At 39.1% G+C, this 22,986-nt stretch overlaps 1 protein-coding gene across 3 annotated transcripts in view; it reads left to right on the top strand.

Moving 5' to 3' along the window:
- The window catches only part of MYLK (myosin light chain kinase), a 330,035-nt gene that overhangs the window by 108,681 nt on the left and 198,368 nt on the right, over nucleotides 1-22,986 (top strand). For all 3 annotated transcript variants that reach the window (XM_043996303.1, XM_043996302.1, XM_043996301.1), the window contains exons 4-6: nucleotides 9,311-9,359; nucleotides 9,887-10,049; nucleotides 15,251-15,416. In XM_043996303.1, the coding sequence (XP_043852238.1) occupies nucleotides 9,311-9,359; nucleotides 9,887-10,049; nucleotides 15,251-15,416 (378 nt within the window). The remainder of the gene's footprint in view (nucleotides 1-9,310; nucleotides 9,360-9,886; nucleotides 10,050-15,250; nucleotides 15,417-22,986) is intronic.

The following is a 22,986-nucleotide window of genomic DNA, read 5'->3' as shown; positions in this document are numbered from 1 at the left end:
AAGTACATATCTATTATCCTTTTTTTTGGTGAGGCAATTGGGGTTAAGTGACTTGCCCAGGGTCACACAGCTAGCAAGTGCCAAGTGTCTGAGGCCGGATTTGAACTCAGGTACTCCTGACTCCAGGGCAGGTGCTTTATCCACTGTGCCACATAGCTGCCCCCATATCTGTTATTCTTAAGTCTTCTTTTCTACATGGCCCCTATCTGAACAGAGAAGGCATCTGGGACAACATACAACTCACCATTCCTTAATAATGCATAAGGAAGTCTCTATCTTCAGTCTCCTCTGAGGTGCTATAGAATCATTTTCATGCGCCTGCTCTGCACTCTCCTCTTCCCTACCAGTGTCTCCTGTTTGCCTTAGCACTTCTTGTTACCTCTCTGGGTTTGAAGGAATACCCCAGCTTTCCCCACTATTGTCCTGTTCCTTTATCCCTGCCTTCTCCCAAGATGGGGCTAGTTATGAAAAGAGTAATGAATGTAGAATCGGGGCCAGGGTTCAAATGTCAGTTCTACCATTGTTCTTTGTGAGACCATGGGTAAGTCATTTCATTTCTCTGCACCTCAGTTTCTTTATCTGTAAAATGAAGGGATTAGACTAGATGACCTCCAAACTCCTTTCTAGCTCTTTAACTCTATCATCTCTGGTCTTATTTACTCATTCAGGTTGCTAAATGTCACCAAGGGTTATTTCCCAGAATGCCTTAAAGGAGGGGAAGGGTACCAGTTGCTCTTGGCATACTAGGAAGATAGAGGTTATATTATATAACCTGCTAGGTTATATTATTCCTGTTGTGCATCCCTGCCATCACGTGCACTATACACAATTTAGTATGATAGTGCTAACATCCTCAATCTCCCTTAATTATTTTACATCTTCTATCCCATCCCCTTACCTTCACCTTGCTCCACTGCTTATCATGCGTCTATCTACATTTTTAATGGATCCTTTCTTACTGTTTCCTCAGTCTTTTTCTTAGATTGATTGTATTTGATTTTTGCCCCTCCCTTTTTTGCTCTTTTCCTTACATGTTGCAGAATTCACTTTCCTTGTGATTAGGGTAGCTCTAAGTTTCCTTCCAGATTGGAAGGAAATGCTTACTACATTCCAGGCATTATGTTAAGCACTGGGTATACAAATACAAACAAGCAAGCTGGTCCCTGTTGTCAAGAAGTTTATGTTCTAAATAGAGAACACAACACATAAAGGGGCACTAGAAAGTGAAGATTTGGAAGGGTACCCGTATATGGGCATGATGGCAGAGACTGTGGGATGTTGCATGAAGATAAGCCAAAAAGCCTGACTGGCAAATTGAGAGGAATTGGGTGGAATCTAATCTGGTAAAGTGGAGATGGTTGGAGAGTAGGGCCATGGCAAGAACCTCTAAGTCTGTGATTCTATGATCCTTTGCACCTTCCAGCCATGTTTTTGCTATGGGTTCTGTTGTTTTCCTATGGTTTTCTTTTTCTGTTGGTTTTTTTTTTCCTTCTTGTTCTGCCATTATATAACTTTGTTAGCTTTCCTTAACATTGTTTCTTAACATGAGCCATTTTTTTCTTCTTTCTCAACCTACTTCTTCCTATAGCTACCTCTTTTAAATATATATATTTTAAAATGCATTATTATTATTATCATTATTATTAATCATTTTACACAACAGGCTTTTCCCAGCAAACACCCAAACAATTTTTTTTCTTGGCTCTCCTTTTTCCACTCTGACTTACTTCATAGAAGCCTTCCCGAATTTATTTGAGTTCTTGTTATATATCATTCTTTATAGTGTCTTAAGTAATTCTATCAGTAGACTGTCATTGTTCAACCATTCCTCAGTCATTGGGCACATACTTTGTTTCTTATTTCTTATCACAAATGGTACTGATCTGAACATTTCGGTACAGGTGGTTCATTTTCTTGTAGTCAGTAATCTTCCTAAGACAAACTGCTCTTAGTGGAATCTGTCTTTTGTTTCATAATACTCAACTATTTTCTGGAATAGTTGTATCAGTTGGCAGTATTACCAGCCGTGAATGCTGGTGTCATCTTCTCCCACTCCTTTCAGCAATTAATTTTCTCATCTTTGAACATCTTCTCTAACTTGATAGCCATAAGTTAATGCCAGGGTTGTTTTGGTTCACATTTCTCAAGTTATAATGGATTTGATCAATTTTTTCATTTTGTTATTGGGTACATCTTTCCTTTTGAAAGGTGTTTATATCTTTTAATGAGTTGTCTTTTAAGAAGAAGTTCTTAATCTTGTTTATAAGATTTAGGTGTCGTACTATCAAAAATAATAGGCATTTTGAATCCTAGAACTTTTGGAGTTTTTCTTCACAACATAATAACAGTCTAGCCATAAACCTGGACCACTCTCTCCCACAAAATCACAGTTTCCATGAGGGTGGGATAAGGAAAGTGGGCACATACAGAAACCTGGCAGTGAGGAATATGTGTAGGAAAACTCATGTAATCAGGATAACCCACTATTCTGGACTGCAGGCCTGCATGTGTATGGGTTAGTAGGGAACTATATGTATCACATGTTGCCTGTTTCATATCTGCTCCTCTCAGATTTTTGGTAGCCGAAGCTATTTCTTTGCTACTCTTGGGGTGCTGAAACAATGTTAAGCTCTTTTATTTTTTTTTAATAATAAACTTTTTTATTTATAGTTTTGGGTTCTGATTTTTATCCCTCTTTCCCTCCCCTCCTCTTCCCTCTACTTTTGGAGTTTTTAACATGAGTATCTATTGTATTTTATTGAAAGTTTTTTCTTTTTTAAAAAATATTTTTATTAATGTCCTTTGTTTTTCACACCATAGTTTTCTCCAGTATTCCTCCCCTTCTTCCTCTTAGAGAGCCATCTCATATTCCACGCCCTCCAATCCTTTAATGTAGGAGCTGCTAGATCTCGTGCTCTCCTTGTGGTGACTCTATAGTATTTGAATTGCCTCTTCAGAGAGCCATCTTATATAACAAATAGGCCTAATGAATTTTTTTCAAAATCCATTCTATTTCTATGATTCTAGTTGCATTGATTTTATTTGTACAAAATCATTTTAATTTTATGCCATTGAGTCTAACTTTGTCTTTTATGATCTCTTCCATTCTGCATATGATTGCAGTTTCTTTCTGTATTCCTAATTCTGAAAGCTAAAACAGTTTTTGCCTTGTCATTTAAACTGTTTATCCATTTGGAATTTTGTTGTGGTTCATTATGTAAAATCTTGTTTTGAAACTTTCTTTTTTTTGTTTGTTTATTTTTTTAGTTTTTGAATAGAATTTTATTTTCCAAAATATATGTAAAAACAAAATTTTAACATCAATTTTTTAAAAACTTTGTGTTCCAATTTCTCTTCCCCCTGCCCCATTTTAACCAAGCTGCTTTCTTGTTTTCTCAGCATTTCTTGTGGAATAGTGTCCCTTGTTCAGTAATTTCTGTTCTTGGGCTTTTTGAACATTGGGCTGCTGTGGGCATTTATTTCTAGGCATTTAGTTGGTTCCACTGATCTACCTTTTTATTTTTTGACAGTACTACAAAGTTTGGATAATAATTCCTTTGTTGTATACTTTGAAATATGATAGAGACAAACACCATCCTTTCTACTTTTTTCATTATATTCTTTATATTCTTTTTTACCTTTCATTTTCCAAATGTATTTTGTTATTCTTTTCCAAGTTCTATAAAGTAATCCTTTAGTGATATGATTAGTATAGAATTGGATCAGTAATTTGTGTAGTCCCAGCAAGAAGTTATTTGGATCTGAGTGGTTGTGAGAGTTGAGAGAAGGACCCATATGTGAGTGATATTGTAGAGAAATGACAAGCTTTGGCTGCTAGTTATATCTGTAGGATGAGTGAAAGTGAGGAGTTGAAGAGGTGGCATCAAGTTGCAAACATGGATAACTGGAAGAACAGTGGTTTCTTTGATAGTAGCAGGGAAGCTTGGAGGAGGTCAGAATTTGGGTAGGAAGACAAAGAATTCTGGTTTGGACATGTTGGGTTTGAGATGCCTTTAAATGTAGAATCATTCTCTTTTCTTTTGCCAACCCCAGGAGAATGTAAGAAGAGAGGTACTAGGTTTGTGTCTGCGTAGTCTCTCAACATCTAATCTATTACTTTGCATATAGTAATTTTCATAATGTTTGTTGTTCTCAAGAAGCTATTCCTTTCCATAACTTCCTTACATTGTCTCTAGTTCTCCCTTTAAATAAATCTAATCCTTCTTCTGGGCAGCTAAGTGGCACAGTGGATAGAGTTCCAGATCTAGAGTCAGGGAGACTCATATTCCTGAGTTCAAATCAAGCTTCAGACACTTAGCTCTGTGACCCTGGGCAAGTGCTTCATCATTAGTCCTTTGGGATTGCCTTTGGTTTTGTTTTGGAAAATCTTTTTAATTTTATATAATCAAAATGATCTCTTTTACATTTTGTAATGCTCTCTGTATCTTCTTTGGTCCTAAGTTCTTCCCTTATCCATCAATCTAACAGATAATTAATTGGCTTAAGATATCACCCTTTATGTTTAAATCATGTACCCATTTTGACCTTATTTTGGTATACAGTGTGAGATGTTGGTCTATACTTAGACCAACTGTTTTTAGTTTTCTCAGCAGTTTTTGTCAAATAATGAATTTCCCCCCCAAAAGCTTGGATCTTTGGGTTTATCATACACTAGATTACTATGGTCATTTACTATAATGCAATTTGTAACTAATCTATTCTACTGATCCACCACTATATTTCTTAGCCAGTATCAGATTGTTTTGATAATTGCCACTTTATAATACAGTTCTTCCAGATTAATTTTATTATTTTTTCTAGACCTATAAAATAATTTTTGATTTTTTGATTAGCATTGCACTGAATAAATGGATTAATTTAGGTAGGATTATTATTTTTATTATATTGGCTCAGCCTACCCAAGAACAATATTTTCCAATTGTTTAGATCTAACTTTATTTGTGTGAAAAGTGTTTTATAGTTGTGTTCATATCATTCCTTGGTTTGTCTTGGCAGGTAGACTCCCAAGTATAACATCATATTATCTGTAAAGCCAGCCAGTAAGTGTTAAGTGTCTGGTCAGATTTGAACTCAGGTCTTCCTGACTCCAGGGCCGGTGCTCTATCCACTGCACCATCTAGCTGCCCCCTGGAACTTAAAATCTTATGAAAACAAATGTAACTGGAAAATAATAAAATACTTTTATGATTAAAAAAAAAAGGGTAGGGGCAGCTAGGTGGCACAGTGGATAGAGCACTGGCCCTGGAGTCAGGAGTACCTGAGTTCAAATCCAGCCTCAGACACTTAACACTTACTAGCTGTGTGACCCTGGGAAAGTTACTTAACCCTAATTGCCTCACTTTAAAAAAAAAAAAAGGTAATGTTGAAGAATAGTCAGAAATCTGGTTGAATTAGGATTGGAGGGCAGTTCATTTCATAGAATTTAACCTGAAATGTTATAAACTGGCAAACAGTGAAGATTCTCCATATCTACAGGATTCCAATGAGCCACCTCTCTAGCTCAGCAATTGATCAGAGACACAGCCATATCAATTCTTTAACTCCCTTCTATCTTAGCAACCAGACCTTTCCTTCCTTAAATAAAAGGTAGATTTGTTGTTGTTGTTGTTGTTGTTGAGTTGTTTCATGTCCAATTCCTACTACTATTTGAATATTTGTCTATCCTTCAGCATATGAGGGATGGACAGGGCATTTTTTGGTTACTATTCTCTCTAAGAGATGATTTTTCCCTCTCCATTCCCAATCCTTCAAAAATGTGAGCCCACCAAATAGAATTCTTTTTAGGGAGAGAATTTTTTGTTGATGTTCTGTCATTTTTTCAGTCACAGTTGATTCTTTTTGACCCCATTTGGGGTTTTTGTGACAAAGATACTGGAGTGGTTTGCCATTTCCTTCTCCAGCTCATTTTCTAGATGAGGAAACTGAGGCAGACAGGGTTAAGTGACTTGCTCAGGGTCCCAAAGCTAATAAGTGTCTGAGGAGGCCAGATTTCAATTCGGGTCCTCCTGACTCAAGGGTCTGTGCTCTATCCACTGTGCCACCTAGCTTCTCAAAAGATAAATATTTCCCTCCTTTTGGTAGAAAGATAAGAGGTTATAGGAGGTTGATGTTACAAATGATATTCCTGTTTGTTATGTCAGTTTTTTCTTAACTGTTTTTCTTCATTACTAGGGAAGCTTCTTTGGAGTGTGGATATATCTAAAAATGAATGTAATATTAAAAAAAATTTTAAATACTACATAAATAAATAATAGCAGCTGGCCCCAGTGTAACGGAAAGCACACTGCACCAGTAGGGGAAAACTAGGTTCTAGCATTAGCACTACTCCCCACTGGTGCTACATGTCAGAGATTCAAACCAAGGGATCCAGGGTCAGCACCAGAGAGTGACAGGCCACAGCTCAAGGACCATACCACTGGGAGAGACTAGGATGGCTCTTCAAGTTGGGACAGCCCCCAAAGCAAGACTGATGCAGAGCACTTTTAAAGTGGAGTTCTTTTTTTTTATCATAGAAGTATTTTATTTTCTAGTTATATGTAGAAATAGTTTTCAACATTTGCTTTTATAAGATTTCTACTTTCAAATTTTCTCCCTCCCTCCCCACCCAAGACAGCAAACAGTATGACATAGGCTACATATGTCCAATCACATTAAACATATTTCTGCATTAGTCATGCTGTGAAAGAAGAATCAGAGCAAAAGGGAAAAACCTCAAAAAAGAAAAACAAACAAAAAATAGAAATAGTATGGTTCAATCTGCATCTAGATTCCACAGTTCTTTTTTTATGGATTTGGAGAGCATTTTCCATCATGAGTCCTTTGGAACTATCTTGGACCATTGTATTGCTAAGAAGAGTCAAGCCATGGGGCAGCTAGGCGGCGCAGTGGATAGAGCACCGGCCCTGGAGTCAGGAGTACCTGAGTTCGGATCCGGCCTCAGACACTTAACACTTACTACCTGTGTGACCCTGGGCAAGTCACTTAACCCCAATTGCCTCACCAAAAAAAAAAAACAAAACAAAACAAAGAAGAGTCAAGCCTATCACAGTTGATCAACACACAATGTTGTTGATACTGTGTACAATGTCCTCCTGCTTCTGCTCATCTCTGAAGCAGAGTTCTTTTAAACACAAAGGACCAAGACTGGCAGAACCTATAGCTGACAAACACCTGCCAGGGTCAAAGCTGGGGAAAGGGGCCAGTCCCTGGACAGAAGATGCTGTCATCACTCACTCCCCAGAATCTGCATTTTGACTTCTTTGCAAGGAAGTGGATTGCAGCAGCTTCCTCTCTTCTCCAAAGGCCTCTTCTGGTACTCTATTCCACTCCCCATCTTCTGACACATTTGCCACACCACAGGAGCCATCCTGTCCTGTACTCTAGGATGCATCCCACACACTGCTCAGGAATCCATTTTGGCATTTTAACAGCCATCACCATCCTTGTTTTTGCCTATTCTGATTCAGTTTATAGCGCGCGCGCGGGTGTGTGTGTGTGTGTGTGTGTGTGTGTGTGTGTTTGTGTGCGCGTGCGTGTGTGTGTGTGTGTGTGTGTGTGTGTGTGCGCGTGTGTGTGTATGTTTTCCCTCAGTGGAAGGTAGAGCATAGCTATTTTTTTCCCTTTTATTTATTTATTTAGAATTTTCCCCAAGTTACATGTATAAAGAAATTTTCACATTGATTTTTAAAACTTTGTGTTCCAAATTCTCTTCCTCCCTCCCTCCCCACCCCCCCTTCAGAATTCAAGCAATTCCATATGTTATACATGTGTAGTCATGCAAAACATTTCCACATTAGTCAAATTGTGAAAGCAAACAGATTTAAAAACTTTAGAAAGAGGAACTAACAAAAAAATTATACTTCAATCCGTATTCAGCTATCTTCAGTTCTTTCTCTGTAGATGAATTGCATTTTTCATAAGTCCTTTTGATAGCATCCTTCTCATCATTTCATTTTCTTTTTTTTTTAATTTTTGTGGGACAATGAGGGTTAAGTGACTTGCCCCGGGTCACACAGCTATTAAATTTTGTGTCAAGTGTCTGAAGCCAGTTTTGAATTCAGGTCCTCCTGAATCCAGGACTGGTGCTTTATCTACTGCACCACCCAGTTGCCCTGTCTTCTCATAATTTCTTACAGCACAATAGTGTTCCATCCTAATCTCATCCCACAGTTTGTTCAGCCTTTCCCCAAGTGATGGGCATTACCCCAATTTTAAATTCAACTTTTTAAAAAATCTCTTTTAGGATACCAACCTAGTAGTGGTATTGCTAGGTTGAGGAGTATGCATGGTAATCCCTTGGCCATAGGTGCAAATTGTAGAGCATAACTATTGACATTATTTAATGACAGTCAAAACTCAGGTAAAGAGCTAGGTATTTCTCTGCCTCCTGTACCCAAGCCCATACCCCCAAATGCAAACATTTATTAAGAACCTGTTATGTACCAGGCACTGTTCTAGGTTTTGAGGGTTGTAGGACAAAAATGAAGCAGTTCCCACACTCAAGGAATTTATTATATTTTATGGAGGTGACAACATATAAACATTTAAATATATACAGAATATATGCAAAATTGGTACAAGGTTGTTTTGGGGGGGACATGGGAAATGGGGAAAAGCATAGCAGCTGGGTTGACGAGGAAAGGTCTCTTGTAGGAGTTGGCATTGGATCTGAGTTTCAAAGGAAACTAGGGATTCTAAAAAGTTGGAGATGAGGAAGGAGTACATGCCAGTCAGACATTTAATTAGCATTTATAATGTGCCTACTATATGCCAGGCATTATGCCAAAGTCCGGTGATGTAAAGAAAGCCTCTACACAGTCCTGGCTTTCAAGGACCACACAGGCTAATCAGAGAGACAACATCTAAATAACTATATGCAAACAAGATATGATCTGGATAAATTAAAGATAATTAATTTAAGGGAGGCACTAGCACTAAGGGAATTAAGGAAGACTTCTTGCAGAAGGTCGGATTTTAGCTGGGAACTAAAGAAGCCAGGAGACAGAGGGAGAGAATTCCAGGCATCCCTTGGGGACAACCAATAGAAACACTTAGGTATGGTGGGGGGAGGAGGGCAACCTGAGCAGAGGAAAAGAGATGGGAGATGCCATTTCATGTGTGAACCTAAGAGGTGTATTTAAGTGGCAGGTGCTGGATCGTCATAGCCACAAAGGAGGCAATAAAGGATTGACTTCAGCCTGTGTGATTAGACCTCTTTCCACTACTTTGCTCACAGTCTATAGGCTGGAACAATGCCCTTAACCTTTCCTGTTTGGTCTCCTATTTGCAGGAAGCTCTGTGAAGACGTATAGAGAGTCTTCTGGTGCCAAGGCCCTAGGGTGAGTGCATTAGGAAGTATGAAAGGATGGGGGAAGTGACTGAGTAGGGACTGGGCGATGTTTCCTTCGTTGATTTGGAAAATAAAACTGAGACAATGAAGGTACAGTAATCAGGGTGAGAGTGCAGTAGGGAGAAGGTTGTGATGCTACTTGTTGTTTAGTTAATGCCCCTGACCTGAGTATAATTTTACCCTAAAACAATAGTCTTCTCTCAGTCTCTCTTTTAGGAAACAGTAAGTTGGTGACTTCTCCATTGAGCCCTAGGTGAAATGAGAGAGAAAGCTAGTTTTCTCCCATACCTGAATATGCATGAAATAGACCCGAGAGAATAACAAAGTGCTCACCAAAAAGCAGAGAACCCAAGAGAGCCCAGTAAAGCAGCCCTGTTGGCATTCTTCTCTCACAAGTCTCCTTGGGCATGAGAGAGAAGATTCAGAGCTTTGAGAAGGAAATGGGAGTGGGAGGACTGGAATCCCATCAGCATTCTAATGCAAGGCAGAGTTCATTGTATCCTGATTGTCTTCCAGGGGCAGACTGGCAGCCCCCACAGATAACCTGCCAAGCATCTGGGGAGAGAGCCCTCCCAGGTTTGCTACCAAGCTCAGCAGGGTGGTGGCAAGAGAGGGACAGACAGGCCGCTTCTCCTGCAAGATCACCGGCCGCCCCCAACCCCAGATCACCTGGCTGAAGGTAAGCAATGGCTAGACTGTGCCCCAGGGCCAAGAGGACAGTGTGAGACCCTGTGGGGTATTGCCACCCTTCTGCTTGGGATTCACAGGGACAGTCTGGTATTCTTTGAGTCTGTAAGGCTGCATCTCATTGATCTAGTCCAACAAGCAAGGACAATGAGCTCCACGTGAGTCATGCCCCTAAATCAGTCTGTCTGAAACTCCCCAACCACAAGACCCTAATCATCACAAAAGCCCTGGTCCGATGCAGACCTCAGGACTCCAAACATTCTTCCTCTTCAGTTTCCCATTATCTTCAATTTAGCAATCCAATGTCTACTTTTTATCAGCTATCATTTCCATTGGGAAATAAACACAATGGCATGTCCTACATGATGATTATGGTATTATCTTTGAAGTTGCCTACCCCATCCAACTTCCCTTCCCTTGAACATTCAACATCCAGTTATTGACTTGGAGCCAGAAGGGACTTAGGGAGAATCTAGGCCCAGAACAAAAGTCACTTAAATATTAAGTAAAAGAGCTGGAATTTGAACTCAAGTTCTCTGGCTTAGATTCAGAACTCATTCCACTGCATTGGAATAATAGCACAGTTCCTGGGCACATAGTAAGTGCTTAATAAATATTTATTGACATTGGTACAAATTCCATCTGGATCTTAAAATTACTTTCCCATCCACATAATCTTAAATTGAGCAGGCCCTTCTCTTATCTCTGGGAAAGTCCTTGGTTCCAGGCTCCATTCCCAGGCTGATTCTATTGGTCATTCACCCTAGCAATCAGATTCTGGGTTCTTCAAGGACATAAATTATAGCTTACTTTTTTGTTTTTTTTGTTTTTTTTAAGTGAGGCAATTGGGGTTAAGTGACTTTCCCAGGGTCACACAGCTAGTAAGTGTTAAGTGTCTGAGGCCGGATTTGAACTCAGGTCCTCCTGACTCCAGGGCCTGTGCTCTATCCACTGAGCCACCTAGCTGCCCCTATATAGCTTACTTTTGATGATGCATGAATGAATGAGTGAATAGCTGCCCCCACCATATTTGTTTCTGATATTGAACCATTTGAAACTGCCAAAGAGGGGGCAGCTAGGTGGTGCAGTGGATAGAACACTGGCCCTGGAGTCAGGAGGACCTGAGTTCAAATCTGGCCTCGGTCACTTAACACTTACTAGGTGTGTGACCCTGGGCAAGTCACTTAACCCCAATTGCCTCACCAAAACAAAACAAAAAAAAGTGCCAAAGACTTAGGAGGCAAGAACTTTCTTTTCTGGGTCTTCATTAGCTGTGGCTGTGGCAGAGTTGGGGGCTGCCAAAAGTCACGTCTCCACAAGGGTGGCTGCGGGAGCCAGTCTGCCAGCAGGGTTTGTGGTCTGGGCAGCACTGCCCTTCCCAGGGCTCTTGGGTTTAGCTACTTCTCAGTGGCAATTGCTTAGTAGTTGGTGTTGGTGCGATGATCAGGCCCTTCTCCACTAAGGTTGACCTGTGTGCATAGCGCTGAAATTTACCTAACTCCTTATTTTCATGAAGTGTTTTTTTTTTTTAAATCACAACAACCCTCTAATTAGAATATTCTTCTTGGAAACCTTTAGACGTCGTCTTGGTATAGATGAGGAATTGAACACTCAGAGAGGGGAATTGTTTTGTTCAAGATTACACAAGGATTTTGTAATAGACCAGCACCCAGAACCCAGATGTCTCAAATCCAGGAACACTTAGCACCCAGAAAATTCAACTCCTGCCATAGTAGTTTTTCTACTATACCACTTCCACTGTGAGGTAGTTCATTCATTTTTTCTTCAGAGATACATAATGTAGTAAGTCTTAGAACTGAGACTCAAATAGAGTCCTCCATATTCTAAGTCTAATATCTTTTTCTAACATCCTCTAGGGGCTCTGCATTTTCATCTCAATTTATATTGATTTGTGACATCTAGAAAAGTAGTAATAATACCTAATATTTATGAAGCACATTAAGTTTTGCAAAGTCATTTGTGTATGTCATCTTATTTCATACTCACAACCATATGAAATTATCATCATACTCAATATCTTCATCATCATTTTATAATTAAGGAACTCAAAGATTTGCCTGGGATTACGTAGTAAATATCTGAGGCAATATTTGAACCCAGGTCTTCCTGATTGTTTTACTCATTGTATGTCTATCCCCAGGACCTGTTGTTCTTTCCTCTACACTGCCTAGCTCCCATCACCTGTAGGTCAGGAATGAGGGGTTACTTTCTAGGATGCTGTTCCCTAACTTGGTCATCTTCCATTTTTCTTGGCTTTTGTGTCAATCATCAGTTGTCCTAGAATCCATCTGATTTTAGTGTCCCGAGGCCATTGTTCATTTCTTATCATTCACTGTGTTTAGATAGTGTAGCCATCCTGATACGTGGTAGGTAAATCCTAGAACTACCTGTTCCTGCCCTTTGTATTCCTCCTAAAATCTCTTGGATTCCCAGCATATCATGGGGATGTCCTGCATCAAGTGTAAAGATGGTCTTGGCCACATATGATTTAGAATGACCATTGGGCTTCCCAATTCCGTAAAGTATGAACCTTAGCTCTGCCTCTTTTGGCTGAACACTCTTCAAAAACAGACTCAAGACAAGGAGAAAATAAGAGAATCAGTGTTATTTTCCCACATGCATGCAAGAACACACACACACACACACACACACACACACACGCACTCAAGCATGCACACACTTCCCACAGCCTTGACTCGTTTCCAAGAAAGGATATGAAATTCATTACCATTTCCAGCAGTGGCCTTGGGGCACAGAAAGGAAGATATTTCTTTTCTTTTCTTTTTTTCTGGGAACTAACATGGGAGGTTGGGATAAACCTGGGATTAATGAAGCTTAAATTCATGTTTGGAGAGAGGTCCAGTTACGGCAGCCACATTACCAAAAAGTGCCAACTGCTTTTCTCTTCTGAGCTCTCTGTCACCAGGATGAGTGACAGACTCGATTGCTCCCCCTTGGGAAGATTTCCAGCCTGGGGTATACACATTGATAGGGAGTAGGGGGTATAAGTTACCCTGAAAGAAGACTAGAAACTGTCAACTAAAATATAGTCAGGCACAGAGCAGGAATGTACATCTTAGCTTGAGGATATATGTCTTTTTAAGACAGCGCCCGGGTCAACATAGGCAGGAAATATAGGAAACATGGGACAAGAAGTGGGTTCTGAAAGCCCCCTTTCTGCTCAAATGTGTCTTCCTTGCCTGTATTATTACTATTACTAGAATAAAAAATTAGACCTCGGGGGCAGCTAGGTGGCACAATGGATAGAACACCAGCCCTGGATTCAGGAGGACCTGAGTTCAAATGTGACCTCAGACACTTGACACTTACTAGCTGTGTGACCCTGGGCAGGTTACTTAACCCCAATTGCCTCACATACACAAAAAAAATTAGACCTCAGAGGCTAGCATCTTGACCCTGGGAGGCAATTTTAAATATATCTTAACAGTTTTATATGGACATATGGTATTACAATTTAATTTAAAATGTTTAAAATACACATATATTAGCTAATGGAAAGAGCACTAGATTGAGAATTCAGAAATCTGGGTTCTAGTCTCAACCTTATATAGCCTTAACCATTTGGGTGACTTTGAGCAAATTATTGAATCTCTCTGCCTTAGTTTCCTTCTTTATCCAATGATAGTTTTAGAGTAGATCATCTCTAAAGCATTTTCCAGCTTTGACATACTAGTATTCTATACTTTACTCAGTAGCATGGTTTGTGTCCCTACCTGAGTACTTAGTTGATGTTTTGGCACTTTGAATGTGAAACAGGTTAATTCCAATGAGGAAGAAGATAGGGGCAAGCACTGGGTGGTGAAGACAGCTGAGAGTCTGGGTCAGGGAAGGCAGACTTAGTGGGATTGGGTGCCTATGGAGGGGAGGGAATCAAGCACTGATTTCACGTGCGTGAAAGTTTTGCCTGTGCTGTTCCATGACTAGGAAAAAAAAAGGTGAGTGCGTACATGCTTTTATGCACAATGGAACTCGATCACTGGCCCATCACATGACCTCTCCAGCCCTCATCTTTTTCATCAATGAAATGAAGGGATTGGATTAAACAGTGTCCCAGGAGCCCTTCCAACTCTAATGGAATATGTATCTGAATTATGTGGAGGGGAACTGAGCTGGTTTAGAATGGAAGCCTACTCAGGGTGTGGTCAGTATTTGTATTACTTGTTCCATACTGAAGGCAGTGCAGTGCTGCTGAATGAAATGAAATGCTGAATGAAAGTAATTGGTGTTGGCGAAGGAGGTGATAAATCTCAGTCTAATTAATGATGATAACTACAGGGGGCAGCTAGATGGCGCAGTGGATAAACATTGGCCCTGGAGTCAGGAGTACCTGAGTTCAAATCCGGCCTTAGACACTTACTAGCTGTGTGACCCTTGGCAAGTCACTTAACCCCAATTGCCTCACCAAAAAAAAAAAAAATGATAACTACAACGGCATCAACAGTAATAATAGCATTTTTAATAGCACTTTAAGGTTTGGAAAGCACTTTACTTGTACAGTTTCATTTGATCATTCCAAAACCTTTGGAAGCAGGTGCTATTATTATTCCCATTTTGCAGATGAGGAAACTGAGGCTGAGGGAGGTTTGTAAGTCAGTCAGTAAAAATTGACTACGTCCCTACTATGTACCAGACACTGTGCTAATTTATCAGGATACAAAGAAAAGCATAAGACAGTTCTTCAGGAGCTCATGGTCTAAAGGGAGAGATAATATGCAGTCAATTATATAAAACCAAAATATACACAGGTTAAGTTGGAGATAACAGAGAGAGGCACGAGTTACTTGTCTATGGTCATGTGACTAAATAAATATCTGAGGTAAGATTCAAACCTAAGTCACCCAGATTCTCCATCCATCACTATTTGTCATTCTACCTAGTTGTTCAGAGCTGGGTTTAGCACAATACCTGGCATTTAGTAGGTGCTTAATAAATTTTTTTTATTTACTGTAGATGTGGAACTCCAGATTGGAGGATATTTGTGTCCCATGCCCTGGTGTTTAATTTGATGTGGTCTTTGACTGAAGAATTGCTTTGGTGTTTAAGCAGATAATTCCTGTGCTTTTCAGCTCACCCTTGGAAGAAGAGACTAAGAATTTGGGTGGAGGGGGGACTTAATTCTGTTACCTAGATATCTTATTCCCACACACACAGGGGGAGGTCCCACTGGAGCCAAGTACCCGTATCCATATGCTTGAGAAGACTGGGGTGCAAGTGTTGGAGATCCAGGAGGTACAGCTGTCTGATGTGGGTGTCTACACATGCATAGCAGTGAATGTAGCAGGGAAGGCATCCATGTCTTCTGAGCTCATCATCCAAGGTATGGTCCAAAATGGCAGAGGTTCTGGGGAGTAAGTCCTTCCAAATACTGCTGGGCTCCAGGGCAAAGACCATTGGGAATGCTTGTTCATTCCTCGACTATATGCACATGTACATGAACATTCATATTAGTCACAGGCAAGGTAGACAGCCATGGTCTACAGGGTACCAATTCTCATATCCCCAACCTACTTCCACTATCTATTAGAAGAAGCAGCTGAACTTTATGGGTCTGGCCTACTCCAAGGTCTTGTTCAACTTAATCTGGGACTGCTGCTACTTCTAGTCATTTTTTTGTCTATTTTGTAGCAAAACACTACAACGGTTGTTCAGCCAAAGCTCCTCAGTCTCCCTCCCTAATCCCACTCTCGTTTATTTCCCTCTCTTTCACCTTAGCATCCACCTTTATCCCTCTTCCTACCTCAACCCAACTCTGTTTCAGCACGAGGAAAGGACCCAGGAGTTGTCTAGTCCATCTTATAGATGAGAGACCTTAGGTTTAAATATTTGCTCATGGTCACTTTTCCTGCAGTCCTGAGTAAGAAATGTCCCACTTCCTCTATAAAGGTAACTGTTTCATCTGGACCCTTAACCTTGGGATTTCCCAATGTTGAAAGTTGTTGCTTATATTTATTCCTTTTCCCTCTACTATTTTCTATCTTGACCCTACCTCCCACCCCATATCCACCATTCCTTTCCCCTATACCTTCAAACATGCAAAAAAATCCCCATGATTTGGTTAAACAAACAGAAAAAACATACCACCTTGACCCTGCTTCCACTATAGGTGCCATCCTATTCTTTTATTCCTGTTCACTTTCTTCCTCAGTTTCGTCATCTATAAAATGAAAATAATAATAGTACCTACTTTCCAGAGTCATTGTGAGGATAAAGTGAGATGTTATCTGTAAAGTACATTGCAAATTTTAAAGCACTATATGAATACTAACTAGTATTATTATTAGAGCTAGTAGGAGTTATCTAGGCCAATCCTTGTATTTTACAGGGAAAGAAATTAAGTTCCAGTGTATTTTGCAGGGAAGCAAATCAAGGCCCAGATAGGTTAAGTGATTTGCCCAGAGTCATGGGGCTGGACAGTGGCAAAGACAAAATTTGAATCCAAATTCAAAGCCTTTGAATCTAAATCTAGTGTTCTGTCCAAAACATCTCTTTCTGTATTGACATCAATTCAATTGAATTTCTATTTAATAAATATTTATTAAGTGCCTAATATGTACAAGGCACTGTGCTAAGTGCTAGGGATTAAAAAAAAAAAAAAGCAAAAGACAGTCCCTACCCTCAAGGAGCTTACGATCTAATAGGGGAAACAATAAGCAGACACATATATACAATACAAGCTATATACAGAATAAATGGGAAATAATTAACAGGGAAGGTTCTGGGGAAGGCTTCCAGTAAATGATGGGATTTTAGTTAGGACTTAAAGGAAACCAGGAAGATGAGTAGTCAGAGCAGAGGGGGAAATCCAGGTATAGGGAATAGCCAGAGAGAATGTCCAGAGCTGAGAGATGGAATGTCTTGTTTATGGAACAGCAGGAGGCCAATATCACTAGACTGAAGAATACCAAGGAGTAAGGTATAAAGACTGGGAAAGTAGAAGGGGGTTAGGTTCTGAAGGACTTTAACGTCAAAACAAAGCATTTTGTATTTGTTCCTGGCAGCAGTAAGGAACCACTGGAGTTTATTTTTGTTTTTTGTTTGTTTGTTTTTATGGGCAATGAGGGTTAAGTGACTTGCCCAGGGTCACACAGCTAGTAAGTGTCAAGTGTTTGAGACTGGATTTGAACTCAGGTCCTCCTGAATCTAAGGTCGGTGCTTTATCCACTGCACCACCTAGCTGCCCCCCACTGGAGTTTATTGAGTAGGGGACATGATCATTCTTGTGTTTTAGGAAAGTCCTTTTAGTGGAGGATGGATTAGAGTGAAGAGAGATTTGAGACAGGCAGACCCAACAGCAGTCTATTGCAATAATCAAGGCATAAGATGCTAAGTATCTGAACTGAAGTGGTGGCAGTTTCAGAGAGAAGGGGGTATTTTGGAGATATGTTACTAAGGTGAATTTGACAGGCTTGTGCAACAGATTGCATATGGCAGGGTGAGAAATAGTGACAAAGACAGGATGACTCCTAGGTTGTGAGAATGAGGGAGTGGGAAGATGGCATTGCCTTCTGCAGTAACAGGAAAGGTAAATGGGGCAGAGGATTTAGGGAAAAGATAACGAGTTCTGTTTTAGACAAGTTGAATTTATTTTTTAAGTGTTTTATTATTTTCCAGTTACATGTATAGATAGTTTTCAACATTTGTTTTCATAGGATTTTTAGTTCCAAATATTTCTCCCACCCTCCCCAAGATGAGAAGCATTGTGATATAGGTTATATATGTAAAATCACATTAAACATGTTTCTGCATTAGTCAGAATCAGAACACAAGAGAAAAACCTAAAAAAAAAGTCCAAAAGTAGAAATAGTGTGGTTCAATCTACATTCAGAATCCACAGTTCTTTTTTTTTTTTCTGGATGTGGAGAACATTTTCTATCACGAGTTCTTTGAAATTGTTTTGGAACATTGCACTGCTGAGAAGAGCCAAGTCTATCACAGTTGATCATCACACAATGTTGCTATTTCTGTGTACAATGTTTTCACATGGTTATGCTCATCTTGCTCAGCATCAGTTCATTTAAGTCCTTCCAAGTTTCTCTGAAATCTTCCTGCTCATCATTTTTTTTTTCTGATAAAAGTATTTTATTTTTTTCCAGTTACATGTAAAGATAGTTCTCAACATTTGTTTATACAAGCTTTCCAATTTCAGATTTTTCTCCCTCCCTCCCCCCTCCCCTAGACAGTAGGTAATCTGATATAGGTTTATATGTGTGTGTGTGTGTGTATAAAATAACATTAAACTTATTTCTTATTTCTTATTATTTTTTATTTATAATAGAGAAGAATCAGAGCAATGAGAAAAAAACTTCAAAATAGAAAAACAACCCCACCAAAACCAAAAGAAATAGTATGCTTCAATCAGCATCTATACTCCACAGTTTTTTTTTTTCTTTGGAGATCCCTTTCCATCATGAGTCCCCTGGAACTTTCCTGTACCATTGAATTGGTCAGAAGAATCTAGTCCATCACAGTTGATCAACACACAATGTTGATGATAATGTGTACAATGTTCTTCTTGTTCTGCTCATCTCACTCATCATCAGTTCATGCAAGTCCTTTCAGGTTTCTCTGAACTTCTACTGCTCATCATTTCTTACAGCACAAATAGTATTCCATCACATTCATATCTGGTGGTGATATTCTCAACAGAATGAGCTCCATTTTGGACATGTTGAATTTAAGATGTTAACTGGACATCCAAAGAGAGATGTCCAGCAGGCAATTGACAATACAGGTCTGGAGTTCCGGACATGAACTGATGCTGAGTGAGAGGAACAGAACCAGGAGAACTTTGTACACAGTAACATGTTGAGTTTAAGAAGTTTAATGGACATCCAGTCTGAGATGTCTGAAAGGCAGTTGGAGATGGTGGGTTGGAGGTCAGTGGAGAGGTTGTGACAGGAAAGGTAGGTTTGAGAATCATCAGCCTTGAGATGATTATTAAGTCCATGGGAGTTGATGAGATCACCAAGTGAAGTAGCAGAGAGGGAGAAGAGAAGAGGACCCAGGACAGAGCCCTGAGGGACACCAACGGTTAGAGGACATGATCTGGTGAAGCATCCAGCAAAGGAGACAGAATGACAGCTTGTTGGGTCCAGTTATTGAGCCAGCTCCAAATCCAAGTAGTTGAACTGTGATCTAATCCATTTTCTCCCCAAAATTAGCAAGAGAGGTTTTGTCAGATGCCTTGGTAAAACCTCATATGGCATGAGCTATTATTGATGAAGCCTTGTTGTTTCTTTTCTTTTCTTTTCTTTTCTTTTTGGTGGGACAATGAGGCTTAAGTGACTTGCCCAGGGTCACACAGCTAGTAAGTATCAAGTGTCTGAGAGCAGATTTGAACTCAGGTCCTCCTGAATCCAGAACCGGTGCTTTATCCACTGTGCCACCTACCTTCCCCCTTGTTTCTTTGTAATCACTACTTTAAATGCTCTAGAATTTTGCTAAAAGTCAAGGTCAGTCACTGGCCTATAGTTTGTAGACTTTGTGTTCTTCCTGTTACAGTGGCAATGGCAACCTGGGTTCAGATCCCACCTCTGACCATTATTGCATGCGTACCCTCAACAAATCACTTAACTTCCCTGGCCTGCAATTTCCTCAGCTGAAAAATAAGGAGTTTGGAATATATCCCTAGCAGTTCTAAATCTATGATCCTTTTTTGAAAACTTCAAACAATTTTGAAGTACCACCTTCTTTGCCGTAAAATTGGTGAGGATAGTTAACAAATAAAATAAGTCTAGCAATACACAGTATGACTCGCAAAACTAATCAGACCCTACTAGGAATATAACACAAAAAATTTTAAAGGAGGGGGGGAAAAAGAAGAAAAAAATAAATCCCTTTCTCTAAGAAGAAAAGCCAGGACTGAATGAAACCCAGTTCCATTCCTTCCAAATCTAATGCTCTATAATACCCGAATCTAATGATATTTCTACTATATACCATGATTTCGTTTAATGTGGTGTTTACACTTATTTATATTGCTACAAAGAGGCAACATGGAGTGGTCAGTAGAGAGCTGACCTCAGAGTTAGAAAAAACTCAGTTCTAATGCTGCCTCTGACCTACGCTAGCCTGAGCAAGTCATTTCACTTATCAATGTTCTAGGCAACTTGCTGAGGCTGTCATTTGCAAAGAAGGGACCCATCTGCATTGGAAGTTGCTCACTAAAAATGCAATAACAGGATTGATCCAAAAGAAGAAAAAAACCCAAACACCTACCTTTCTTGAAATTCATAGAAGCACCCCCCCCTTCCCCTTCTCCTATTTAGTGTGAATATTGTTTTGCTTTTTTCCTAGTAATTTTTTTAGTTATAAATAGATTTTATCGTGGATTTTAAAAATCCTACCTTGTATTTATCAGGGTGAAGTGTGTGTGTGGACACAGATTCATATACATCATTGGTATTTAATACAGTAAGTGAATAATGACTAGAATTCTTAGCGAGGAAAAATAATTAAAGGGCAAATAGCCAACTCCTAAATAAAGATAGCCTTTTTATTGTTCTTTTATTTATTTTTTTCTCATTTTCTTATTGTAGTTTGAATATTTTTCTAGGTAATTCTATTCAATTATTCATTTTTTTGGTTTTCAGCTTAATATTATATGGTTCTTATAACCATATAAAATATCAGAAAGTCTGAGAAGACAGGTCTACCTATGTATTTTACATTTAGATATATATACACATAAGCATGTACACATACATATATATACATCTTGAGGCAGCAAGGTTGTACAGTGGATAGAGTGCCAGGTCTGGCATCAGGAAGACTCATCTACCTTAGTTCAAATCTTTCCTCAGATTTAATAACTATGTGACCCTAGGCAAGTCACTTACCTCAGTTTTCTCATCTGTAAAATAAGCTAGATAAGGGATGGTAAACCGCTCCAGTATCTTTGCCAAGAAAAGCCCAAATGGGGTTGCAAAGTGTTGAACATGATTGAAACGACTAAACAACGAAATATATACATATTATTTATACATATATGTATCATATAGATGTTAGAAATACATTCATATGATACAAGATTTCCCAGAAATCTCAGGACAGTTTTAAGTGTTTCATAATATCAAACTTCAGTGAGCGTTTTGGTATACCATATGTATAACACCAACAATTATAACAATAATAGCATTTCTGTGGCACTATAAGGTTTGTAGAATGCTTTACAAAAAATATCTCACTTTATCCTCACAACAACTCAGGGAAGGAGGTGCTATTATTTTCATTATTTTGCAGATCAGGAAAGAGGCAGCCAGCAGTTCAATGACTTGCTTAGGAGTCTTGAAGACTTTATAGCATTTTATAAAGCTACAGTTTGCCTATGTATAGCTGCATATAGATACATATAAATTTACACATAGATTTTTATACATTGAGGTATATATAAGTATGTATTTCTGTGTATTCTCCATGTTCAGGTAGAATTCACTATTATTTTGTCACATATTATAAGGCCTTTAATTGGTATTGCAGTTAATCGCTGCATTAACTTAGACTGTTTTATCTTTATTCCAGTTACTTTTCCCAGCTGGCCTCAAAGTATTTATTCATCTCCCATTAGACTTTAAAATTTTTTAATACATCTGTTATTCCATAAACTAGTTTAACATGGCAACTAGATTGTATCTTTGTGTTTTTTCTAGCTACATATCACTAGCATATTGAAATATGATATATAGGGATTTTATCTTACTTCTTGAAGCTTTGGTATTTTTTATATTTAATAGCTTTTGGGTTCCTTTTCTTAGATTATGTAGGTATAAAATTAGGTTACCTACCTTTTTGGTTTTTTACTTTTCTTATTTTTCTTGTCTAGTAGTTATAACCAATGTTCCTATCTTAAATAGGAATAATGACCAATGGCATTCATGGGCATACTTTTAAGGGGGACAACTTTAATACCTCAGTTATTTATAATTGTAGGCTTTGCTGTCTATCTATCTATCTATCTATCTATCTATCTATCTATCTATCTATCTATCTATCTATCTATCTATCTATCATCTATCTATCTACACAAACATACAGAATATTCTTTATCGTGTTAAGAAAGAGACCTTCCATGCCTATTTTTTTCTATAATTTTAGGCCAGAATAGGTATTTTGTTTATTACCTTTTGGCACCTACTAAGGTAATTTTGTGATTTCTTCTATTATTCCTGTTATTAACATGCTAGGTTCATTTGTGACCATGAGCTTGGAAATCAATTGCTTTCACTTTTGGAAATCATTCCCCTGCAATACAAAATGATTCCCTCTCCCATAAGTTAAGATATTATAGGGGCAGCTAGGTGGCGCAGTGGATAAGAGCACCGGCCCTGGAGTCAGGAGTACCTGAGTTCAAATCCGGCCTCAGACACTTAACACTTACTAGCTGTGTGACCCTGGGCAAGTCACTTAACCCCAATTGCCTCACTTAAAAAAAAAAAAAAAAAGATATTATAGGCATGTATGAAAATGTAGACATTTTCTGGTAAAGTCAATCCACTAGGCCCCCATCAGTTTATCCATCTGGAATTTAGTAGATTAGAGTTTGATATTAGGGAACTCCTTGTAAGGACCCCCTACCCCTAAGTACTGGGGATGGGCAAATGTACAATTCTTGTCTCAGTGAGTTGTTTGGAGGCAATGAGCAAGTGTCTTGCCCTGGGTCACACACCGGACCAGGACTTGACCCTGGGTCTTCCAGATTCTGAGGCCTGCTCTCCACCACCTTGCCATGCCACCTCTCAGGGGAATTAACCCTAAAAAAAATCAGGGGAATGAGAGAATAAGATTTAAGCCAGTTTGACTAGAGTAAGGACAAAGATAAGACGGTGTTTGGGGATGTTAAAGCACTGTGTCAATTCAAAGGGCCTTGTTTTATATTTTCTGTGGTTTGT

The sequence above is a fragment of the Dromiciops gliroides genome, chromosome 3 (assembly GCF_019393635.1).
Source record: "Dromiciops gliroides isolate mDroGli1 chromosome 3, mDroGli1.pri, whole genome shotgun sequence".
NCBI classification, from domain to species: Eukaryota; Metazoa; Chordata; class Mammalia; order Microbiotheria; family Microbiotheriidae; genus Dromiciops; species Dromiciops gliroides.
This window is presented reverse-complemented; position numbering and strand designations above follow the sequence as displayed.